This window comes from Balaenoptera physalus (assembly GCF_965194825.1).
Source record: "Balaenoptera physalus genome assembly, chromosome: 2".
NCBI classification, from domain to species: Eukaryota; Metazoa; Chordata; class Mammalia; order Artiodactyla; family Balaenopteridae; genus Balaenoptera; species Balaenoptera physalus.
The window spans coordinates 74,650,469-74,661,442 of NC_138883.1; the positions used below are offsets into that span (position 1 = coordinate 74,650,469).

At 55.0% G+C, this 10,974-nt stretch overlaps 1 protein-coding gene across 2 annotated transcripts; it reads right to left on the bottom strand.

The window, feature by feature from the left end:
* Positions 1–1,837: 1,837 nt before the first annotated feature.
* REM2 (RRAD and GEM like GTPase 2) lies at positions 1,838–10,903 on the bottom strand. Of its 2 annotated transcripts, none has more exons than XM_082452458.1 (5): positions 6,145–10,903; positions 4,575–4,916; positions 4,258–4,331; positions 3,317–3,524; positions 1,838–2,926 (listed from the first exon to the last, which is right to left on the bottom strand). In XM_082452458.1, exons 1-5 carry the CDS (start codon positions 6,245–6,247, stop codon positions 2,631–2,633), a joined length of 1,023 nt encoding a protein of 340 aa, XP_082308584.1. In that variant the 5' UTR covers positions 6,248–10,903; the 3' UTR covers positions 1,838–2,630. The 2 variants fall into 2 exon arrangements, with proteins under 2 accessions (XP_082308584.1, XP_082308585.1); XM_082452459.1 differs by having other exon boundaries at positions 2,792–3,057.
* Between the last annotated feature and the right edge of the window lie 71 nt (positions 10,904–10,974).

The following is a 10,974-nucleotide window of genomic DNA, read 5'->3' on the forward strand; positions in this document are numbered from 1 at the left end:
TGTCTTTATACCCAGCCACTCAGTTGTCAAGTCCCACAGATTCTGACTCCAAGTTCCATGCTGCCTCTCCTTTCCCACTGCCATCTCCCTCAGCGTGGTCCTTCATTACCTTCCATGTGTATTACTGTGATTGTCCCCTAAACTCATCTCTTCAGGCCTTGCCTCTGCTGCTCCAGTCCATCTCCTTGCCTCCTCTTCCCAAAGGACCAGCCCCATCATGTCACTTACACACTCAAAACCCTTCAGTGACTCTCACTGCCTACAGAGTTGGGCACAAACTCCTTTGCCTGGCATTTAAGGTCCTTTGCAATAGGGCTCCCAAACTTCTTTTCGGTGCTCATCTCTTAGCCCTCCTCTTCATGTCCCTGAGGTTTCAACGCAACTGTAGGACCATCTGGTCCCTTAATGGGCCCAGTGTGTTTTCCTGCAGTTTACAATTTGCACTGCCGCTGTTCCTGGTCCCCAGAGTTTAGAGCTGGCTTACGCCACTATAGCCATGTAATTTCTCTGGCCCTTTTACCACAGCCACTGCCCATGGCTCTGCCCATAGTGTCCCCTGCATTCTTTCTACTGTCCCTCTCGCTCTTCCCATCATCCTCACTGAAGGGGAACCTCAGATGCAAGGCTGGATACAATCACCATTAAGTACCAAGCAGACGAGAGTGCAATCCCAGCTCTATTGCTTATTGACCTCAGGCAAGTTACTTTCTGTTTCTTCCACAGTAGAAGAGGTAGTGACACCTCATATAGTCATTAAAGAATTGAGATAGGGGCTTCCCTGGTGGTGCAGTGGTTGAGAGTCTGCCTGCCAATGCAGGGGACACGGGTTCGAGCCCTGGTCTGGGAAGATCCCACATGCCACGGAGCAACTGGGCCCGTGAGCCACAACTACTGAGCCTGCGCGTCTGGAGCCTGTGCTCCGCAACAAGAGAGGCCGCGGCAGTGAGAGACCCGCGCACCGCGATGAGGAGTGGCCCCCGCTCGCCGCAACTAGAGAAAGCCCTTGCACAGAAACGACGACCCAACACAGCCAAAAATACATAACTAAATAAATAAATTAATTAAAAAAAAAAAATTGAGATAAAGTAAATTAAGTCCTAAGGATAGTGTCATTATTCATATCATCATCTCACCACCTGTGCTGGGCTGGTCCCCCTTGGCTCCTCCCCAGCTGCAAGGACTCAGGAGACATCTCATCCCTCTTTCCATCGAGTTCTGGGAACCTGGGTGGGGTGGAGTGGAGGCCTGGCCCTCAGGTGCTCGGGTAGCTGTATTGTATGTCTAGGGGTGAGGGGAACTGCTGCCTCTGCTCTCTTTGTTCACACTCAGCTCAGGCAGCAGCAGGCGTGGGCGTCCCCAGGGGAGGCAGTGACAGCTTCAGCTCTCACAGGGACCTTGCAGGTGACAGCTGGGGAGGTGCAGGCCAACCCTATCACGCCCCAGCTGATGGGCCTCCCTGTTGGATGTGGGCCCCACCTTGAATCAGCCCAGGTCACAGCTGAGTGTAGTTCTGGGTGCAAAATGTAGCCTCCAGCCTGCTCCTTGCCGGATAAGGGGTAAGGTGATGGGGACTTGGTCACTGAGTTACCAAATTAATTCTAACGAGTCCCTGCTCCTCTCCAGGCCTGTTTTTTCATTGGCAAAGGGACAAGCTGGACTCCGTAAACTTTAGGGGCCTTTTGCCCCTTGTTATGACTACTCCAGGACTAAGTTCCGGAGTCTCCCTAGAACCGTTACAGACAAGAAAACTCAGGCTCAGAGGAGCAAGGAACCTAAATCCACCCATCCCTTCCGTGGGGGGCGGGGGCTTTGAGAACAGAGAGTCAAAGTGAGCAAGTGCAGTAGAAAAATTCTTTATTGAAAAGGGAAGGGTGGCCCCCTTGCTGGTGCCTCCTGGGACCTGGCTAAAGGCGGGTTGCCACCACTCAGCTCTTCAGGCAAAAGTCTCTGCACACCTTCCCCTTAATAACCTTAAAGGGGAAGTGCCGTGGTGTAACGGTAAATCACAATCAATTCAGAAGAACAGCGCTTCCAGGCCCTTGCCTTTAAGAACTTCTTAAAGGCAAAGTGGACAAGTGCAGCAGATCAGAGCCAGGACGCTTTAGGAAAGTCTCGAAGAAGCGGCTCCGTGTCTTTACCTTTAAGAATCTCTTAAAGTTGAGGCATATTCGCGCCGAGTACAAAGGTGGAAAACTGTAAAGGAGTTTACAAAGCACTTTTCCAGTTCTTGCTTTTAGCATCTCTTTACAGGAGAGGTGGTCAAGCGTGAATTAATAAAAAAACAAAATACCTTGCAGAACTACTTCCCTCCCCGCCCGCCGGAAGCCGCCCCGCCCAACAGTCGCTGCGCGACCCCCGCGGGTCAGCGTCCTCGCCTTCCAGGAGCCCCGAGGCCGGGAGGTAACCGGGGGGCGCGCGGAGCGGGTGGGGCGACGCCCGCCGGGGTGTGGGGGCGGGGGGCCCGGCTCCCAAAGTCACACCGGGGCGTCCCGGGAGTTTCTGGTTTCCTAGACTGTCTTCACAGAGGAAGCCGGAGGGGGGCGGGGCGGGGCGAGGGGGCGAGCGGAGGGCGCGGTGACCATGGCGACCGCGGTGACCATGGCGACCACGGTGACCATAGCGACCGCGGCTCAGAGCACGGAGAGGTCGTGACACGACCTGGAGCGCTGCTTGAAGAACTTGGTGTTGCGCGGCACCAGGTTGGCAAGGAAGCGCTTGGCCTTCTTGGTGAGGCTCTCGCGGCGCGTGGGCGGCGCGGGGCCCTCAGGCCTGCCCCACTCGGGCTGCGGGCCCCCAGCGCGGTTCGGGCCCCGCCGCAGCCGGATCTGGCGCACCGCTCCCTCGAAGAGCTCACGCGTGTTGTGGTGCAGCGCGGCCGACGTCTCGATGTGCTTGCAGCTCAGTGTCCCTGCCAGATGGCGGCCCTCTGCAGGAAGGGACGTGTTCAGGCGCCCGCCCGCCCATGGGGTTGCTCTGGGCCCGGGGCCGGGCGAGGCTGGGTCTGGGGGGTCCAGGGCGTGCAGTGGAAAGGGATTGGGGCAAATGGATCTCTTGCAACTGATAGAACAAGCAGGGATTAAGTGGAGGGCGGTGGTGGTGTGGAGGGGGAGGGAGAAAGGGGCCTTGAGAAGAGGTGAGGGGGAAGAGAAGGGAGTCTCGGGGCCCAAGGCGTGGGCATTGAGAGTCTGCCCTTAGCCTGGGGCTAACTGCAGTTTTGTGCACCCAGGAGGGTAAAAGGGCCTTATGGAGAAGAGGTGTCCTGGAAGGGAGAGGGTTCCCTGAGATTGCAAACATGGATGAGGTTCAGGGTACTCACCCTCCAGTGAGACCTCCCGGGAGCGGGCCAGGTCACTCTTGTTTCCAACGAGGATGACAGGCAGGTCATGGTGGGGCCTCCCAGCCCTGAGCCGTAGTAGGGTCTCTGGAACTTTGGAGAAGCTTTGTCGGTCGGTGACTGAGAAGACGATGAGAAAGGCATCCCCCGTCTGAAGGCAGTGGTCCTGCAGCCACCCCCCTGCATCCCCCTGCAGATGGGCAGAGAGTCGTGGAACGTCAGGGCTGGAGGCATGGGAGAACCTGCCCAGCACCTACACCTCAAGGATGAGGAGCCAGGATGTGAGGGAGAAGCCACCCGCTTAGGACACAGAGCTAGTTAATGGCAGAATCTCCATACTCAGAGTGTGTTTGTGGAGGAGGGAGAAGTTTGTAATGTGAGCCCCACATGGGCGAATGGGGGACATAGGATCCTAGACTAGGGTAGCCCATCCTACTTTCTTATGCTTAAGCTCTTAAAAAATGAATGCTATTCAAGTGTGTGTAATCTGGCCTCTCGTTTCTGCATAGTAATCATTTATGTCCAAATAGTCACAAGTCCTCACTTTTTTCCCCTTCCCTGACATTACAGAGCCCTGAGCTTCTGTCCTCTCAGATCAGGATCTTCTAGGCTGAAAAATGTACAGAGGGGGTCAGTTTCAGGGTGTTCAGCCTGGCTTGCAGTTGCAGGGTTTGTCAAATCCAGATCCTAACTTTCCTCTGGGTCAGAAGATCCTGGAAACCAGACAGCAGCTCTCAATGCCATGGTATGTGCATAGGTGTGAGCCTTTGCTCTCTGAGACAATATATATGAAAGGTCAGGTTCCACTACATGTTAAAACCAGGGGCTGTAGTCCCACCAGCCTTCAGCCTTCAGCCATACTTGGCCCCTCCTCAGCTCTCCCAGGTTTCATCACCTGCTTGCAGCCACATCTTAGTTCTCACCTGTTCCCAGATGTCATAAACAACTAGAGTCACTTCCTCCTTATCCACCATGATGCGTCTCTCATAGGTGTCCTCTGTTGGGAAATAGGGACAGGGAGTAGAGCCCATTAGGAGGCTCCCCAACACCTGTAAGACCTGGTAACCAGGGATGCCTTAGATCCCAGCACCAGGGACCCCCTCCAGGGAGGTTGCCACAGAAAGCATTGAAACGGTTTCTCTTAGGTTCTGGCCTCCAGGACTGTTCATGCCTTGAGCTCTTCCATCCCTGACTAGGGCTCCAGAGGCACCCTCAATCCTTGCAGGGCTCCCCCAAATACCTGGGTTCTCCGGCTCGTGAGCACTGTCTCCCTGGAGACCACCGAAAGTGCCTGCTAGGGTGCTCTTGCCCACGCCGCTCTCCTCCACCAGCATCACCTTGAAGATGCCATCCTTTTGGGTGGGGGCTGCCTCTCCTGAACCCAGGGAGTCAGAGGAGCCAGAGGATGAGGTTTGAGGTGGCCAGTCAAGTTCATCTACAGCCTGGGCCCGCCGCAGCTGGTGCTTGTAGGGGACAGGCATACTGCCTCTTCGTCTGGGGGCCCCCGGGGCAGGGGGTGGCCCGCCCCGGTCCAACCCTGCCAACAGTTTCTCTGGCTTCTTCAGCAGTGTAGCATCTGCTTCTGGGGGGGGCAAAGAGAAGGAAGCTATGAGTGGGGTAGGCCTAGACACCTGCAGAGGACTCAGTCCTGGCTGCTCCAGCCTCAGAGGCCCAGTCGATGACCGTGACCCAGAAGGAGCTGAGAATCTTTGGTCCGACCTCTTCCACTGAACTCCACCAGAAGCCTGAACTGGTGGGGCTCCCAGGGGCTGACCTGAAGGCTTGCCCAGTGTGGTTTCAGCCACAACCCGTTCAAAACATGCCCCATGCAGGGGAGGCACCTGTGTGCAGGCTTGCACACCCACTCACACTTCACACTGACACACAGGCACACCCCCAGACTAGGCCTCTGGCCGGGGGCTGCCCCTCCTTCCACCGGGAGGCCCTGCCCCCTCCTGCTTCCTGCACTGATGATCCCCACCCAGAGGATAAACTGAAGCTGCTGCCCAGGTTCTGGGATTGGGTACTGATAGAGTCAAAAACTTTGTGGGGAGCCTGTTCCCAGGGAAGGGACTTGCTCACTGAGATGTGTGTGTTGGGTCTCCATGGGTGTGTTAAGGGGGCTGCCTCTTCCCATGGCCCTGTAGGTAAGCATCCCCCAATGCATGTCTGTGTGTGAGAATCCTTCTGCACCCCTGGCTGTCCCTGTGAGTCCGACAGAATATTGTGTTCATCGTGAGGCTGAGGGAGGGAGAGAGAGGGAGGGAGGAGGAGAAATAGCGAGAGAGCAGTAGCAGGGAGAGTGACAATGCACGGGTCAGGGTAACTGGAGGAGGAACCACAGACATAACAAAGGGGGATAGAGAGAGGCTGGAAATAGCCCAGGATCAATACTTGGCTGGCAGCCAGGGCCTCCAGGAGCCAGAGAAACCCTCAGAACAGTTCCCCAGGGTAGCCCCCTGCCCGTGATTCCCAGGCTTGTGGGCTGCCCCTTGTCTTTCCCCCTTCCCTCCTGCCCGTCCCAACCTCTTGGGAATGAGGCAGACCTAGGGGCTAAGTACCAGTTTCCCCAGGGACGCCCCCGGTGATGGGTTAGGGGACATTTAGGCAGCCCACCTCTGCCCCCTAGCCCCCCACCTCAGCTGAGCTCCAGTCCTGGTGTGGGCAGGAGGCTTCCCCACTTCCTGAGTTGGTCTTCCCCTCTTGCTGTTTGGGTTCGAGCTCCTTCAACCCCTAGTTCTGACCTCCCCACCAAAGCTTCAGCTCCCACCCCCATGGTTGCAGCCAGCACCTGCCAGCTCAGCCCTCACCTGGTGTGGGCGTCCCTGGCGGGGAGGCCCGGTGGCTGCCGGCGGGGCAGAGTGCTGTGGTTTCTGTGTCCGTGTCCATGTCGGTGTCGAGGTCTGTGTGCATCGGTGTGCGTGTGCGTGTGCGGCCTGGCGGCTCGCAGCACCCGCTCCCTCACTCAGCAGCACTGTCAGCTCTTCCCTTTAAATACCAGCCCCCATGCCCTCCCCCTAGACACCTGGGGAAACAGTCCCACCCCCTGATGAGGTCACATATGCTAATGAGCCGTGATGTCAGCGGGATTCCCTCCTTTCTGCCCACCCCCCCCACCCCCTTTGCATCGCTTCCCTCTGGGAGCACACACACTGCCGAGTCTGGTTAAGACATGAACAGAACAAAGTCAGAGGGGCAGAAGAGACGGGTTCAGAGAAGTGGGGTGAGGGGTCAGTGGGCAAGGGAGCTGAGGATGGGAGGAGGCAAGGACCCAGGGCCTGGGTGGTCTTTCTCCAGGAGCCAGGACTATATGTCATTTGTCTCCGTATCCCAGCCCCTTAGCCCAGTGTTCAGCCCGGAGTGGGTGCTCAGTAGCTAAATGGAGGGGCTAAAGGAAGAAACCAAAAAAGACGCAGGGACAGGAGGACAGCCACCCCGCCACCAAGCTTCTCTGCCACCCCGTCTTCCCCATATTACCCCTTCTGGGCTAAGGCCCACAGCAGTACCCACTTCCCAGCCTGGCCCCTAGGCAGATGGGGGCTTTGAGGAAGGAGACATGGCTGCTTTGTTTGGCAGCTTCATATTTTTACTAGGTTCAGGTGGGTACAAACCATTGTGGGGACTCCTTCCGCATCTCTCCCTCCCTGCCCGGCCCACCAACCTCGTGTTAATCAGAGCAGGAAAAAGGGGAGAGACAGCCCTCTAGAAGAAGTTCCCAATCCCCAGTGCGGGAGCCAGCCCCCCTCTCAGTGCTTTCTGGGGCAGCCCCAGGCCTTCTGGGCTACACAGGGCAGACACACAATGACACCTACCTCTTGGGGGGGAAGCCAGGATAGCGGGGCTCCTTTACTGCTCCTTTTCTGCCCGGTCCCTTTCCCTTCAGGCTCCCACTCTTGACTTCCTGATGCCCCCAAGGACCCAAACACACATTCCGATTTCCTGGCCCCTTCTCACCCCATTTTTGCCAGATGCTGTGCTAAGCACCTTCCTGCATTCTCTCCTTTCATCCTCATGACCCTGAGGCTCAGAGTGGTGGGTGAGTGGCCTGTCCCCCAAATCAATCATGCAGCTGGAAAATGGGGACACCAGGATTCCCACCCAGATCTTTCCAATGCCAAAGACTGTTTTTTGTCTCTATGCTATGCTGCCTTCCTTGTCTTAAATATTCCAGCTGTCTCCTATTATTGGGGACAATCTATATTGTGATCTTCAGTGGACTTTTCCAATTGAAGAAGCAAATAGTGATCTCGGGGTTACTAGTGCAGTGACGCTTCACTTATGTGGAGGTCAACTGCAGGGTAACATTGTGGGGTCTAGAGGGAGCAGAAAGAACTCTTAAGCAGCTACAGTCTTCATGTGCTTCACTCACTGGACAGACCCTACAGTCCTCAATCACAGCCTACTCGTTCTTACTTTATTCACAATTTTAATGTGTCCATGTGTGTTCCTGTGCTCAAAGATTAGAAGCACATTTATAGCAGCTAGTGACCCCTGATCGCTTGGTAGCAAGGGAAGCAGTATCACAGAAAACTTTTATTTTTTAAATTTTTAAAATTTATTTATTTATTTATTTTTGGCTGTGTTGGGTCTTCGTTGCTGCGCGTGGGCTTTCTCTAGTTGCGGCGAGCGGGGGCTACTCTTCGTTGCAGTGTGCGGGCTTCTCATTGCGGTGGCTTCTCTTGTTGCGGAGCACGGGCTCTAGGTGTGCGGGCTTCAGTGGTTCTGCCCTGTGGGCTCAGTAGTTGTGGCTCGCGGGCTCTGGAGCGCAGGCTCACTAGTGGTGGCACACGGGCTTAGTTGCTCTACGGCATGTGGGATCTTCCCGCACCAGGGCTCGAACCTGTGTCCCCTGCGTTGGCAAGCGGATTCTTAACCACTGCGCCACCAGGGAAGTCCCCACAGAAAACTTTTAAAGCAGTCATAAGCATTTAAAAAGTGGTCCAAGGTCATCTGGCATTAAGGCAAATAGCTTTTCTGACGCTGTTACAGCTTCTGAAAACATTGCTGCAGAGGTTTTTGGTGTCTATGAATGATCCTCAGCTATCCAGAAGGATTTATATTATAGTGCAGATGGGCTGAAGACGAGTGTAATGTTTTAGAGTGATTTCCTTCCAGAATGAGTTTTTAAAAAGTTTTAAATTGTAAAGGGGTGAGCTTTATGTTTCTGGAAAACTCATTTAGGTGGTAGAATTCATTTCTATGATACTAGATAAGAGTGTCAGGGGCTGGAGACCCCAGCGAGGATTCTTGACCATGACTTCCGCCTGCCCTCAATCCAGCCTTAGGCCACAGACGCATGCTGGGTTTCATCTTGAACCACCATCTCTCTTGTCCCACTGGTAAGAGGCTGTGCACTTGCCCAGCGCAGGGGCACTTGCCCAGCGCAGGTCAAGGTTCCCTCAGGAACTGGAGGTCCTGTGTAATAGTGGGACAGACTGAGATTTGGAACCGAGCTGATCCAGATTTAAGTCTGCCTCTCAGTAGAGACTGGAGCAGTCTTAATTCCTCGGAAGCTGCTCATGAGCCTGTGACTTGGGGCTGTGATGCCCACGGCACAGCCTTGTTGTGAGGGTTAGCTACGTGTGATAAAGGGTTTGGCACTCAGCAGGTTGCCCAACAATTTGGTGCTCCCACAGTCTCAGGCTGTGTGGCTGGGGGGTCCCTTTCCCCTCCCAGCGTGGCCTGGAGCTTGGTTCAGGCCCAGATTCTGCTCCTTAAGGACCAAATTCTGGTATCTGCTCAGATTTATCTCAGATTTCCAGCCTGATCCCCATCTCATAACTGAGATCACCTCCCTCCTCCAAGGGCCTTTGCATGAGTCCCACACCCCCGATACTGGGCACCTTGGACAGTGGTGTCTATCCTGATAGGATCTGAAGTCGCCTCACTTCTTTTTCCTTGGGCCGTGGTGAAAATAACTTGGGTGACAGCCCCCTACTGCCCCACCCTTGCCTGGGTAAGACCCTCTATCTTAGTTTCCCCATTCTGCCTGTACAATGTCAGTCCCCTCTCCCCGCCACCTGGGGCTTCACTGTGGCTGACAAAAATGGTGTTACTGCTTGCACCTCCTAGATTACACACCCAGCACCTAGAGGAATCTTCTTTCAGGCCCATAAATCTACATGCACAGGGCTTCCTAGTGAACTCTACCTTCAAGTCCTCCCTCCAACATTCTGAAGCATTCCACCACGAGGAACATTCTTCTACCTTAAATCTTTGTCCATTTTCAAGTTTCAAATACCCCTAGGAGGTAAAAGGTCTGGAGCAGGACAAGGATGAGGATATCAGGCTGAAGGTTTTGAGGTGGCTATGGAGAAGAAGAGGAGCAGGGAGAGGCAGAGGCCAGGTGATGGAGAGGCATGGGAGGGGAAATCAACATTCCCTGCCTGTTTTCACTGGGCCTGACGCGGGTGGGACCCAGTGATTGTTTGCACTGGGGAAGGCAGGCCCGGAGGGAGAACAGCAAGCAAGGATGAGAATCTCTGGAGCCCCTTCCCCAATCTCTGGAGAGGGCGTGGAGTGAAAGGTGCTTGAGTCTTCCCCAAGCCAAGATGCCAGTGTCCCAGGACTGTACCATATCCCCTCAGCCACTTCCCTAGGCTCCTGCTCGCTGCGAGAGGGAACGGTATGCAATTAGTGCTGGGTTGCTGGGTGTGAGGATGCTGGCATTGTGTAATCAACAGGGCCCCTCCACCAGGGAGGTGGGGATAGGCCGGGCCAGGCAGGAAGGGTAAGGGAGCCTAAGGGGGAGCCCTTTCTCCGGGGACTGATTCTGTTAGGGAATGCCTCAGCTCTGCTCCTGCAGGCATCACACCCACTCCCATAGGCTCTTTCTAAATCCTTTGTCCCGGCTGATTTTCCTTTTAAACTCTGGGACAGCTCTGTCAGCTTGCTTACCACAGGTTGGGTCCCAACATTTCTCACAGATCATTCCCTCCTCCATTACCCTCTCCAGCTCTTTGGCTCTGGCTATTGCTTGTGCCCCTGAGCCCCTTTCTCAGGAAGTCTAGGGTCCCTCTTACAGCCCTAGCCCTCACTGTCTCCTTAGTTTGCTTATCGTATGGACTCTCACCCCGCCTAAAATTCACAATTCTATACCAGCTACTGACAGCATTCTTTAGGATCTAGTTTGGGCCCTCTTCCAGGAAGACCTCTTGGATCTGGCCAAGGTGATGCTAGCATCTTCACACCCTGAACGATTATGATTTTTCTCTGGACGCATCTTTGCCCGCTTTGAGGCATCCTGGCTGAGGGTTCATCTGTCTTGCCTAGGACAGACTGAAAATGCCTGGTAGGGTGGAGGATGGAGGGCAGGAGTGTTTCACCAGGGACAGTCTGCTTCTGTGACTAATGCTCTGCGAGTACTCCATAAATGGGAAGTTTCTCAGCTGCAGGGCCCAGCGGCCTCACCACTTCCGGCCTGGCAGTGAGTAAGGAGGCTTGGTGCTCACTGCTGGTGTCAGTCACTGTAGAGCTGGGCCCCAGGCAGTGAGTGCAGGTGGAGAGGGTTAGTCTTAGGGTTCCTAGAATTTTCTTACCCTCTGAGTGGTATAAAAACCAAGGATGGGTGGTTGGAAGATAAATAGGAAAAGGCCAGGAGGTGGAGGGCAGAGCAAAGGCCTTCATAGGGAGGAGTAAGG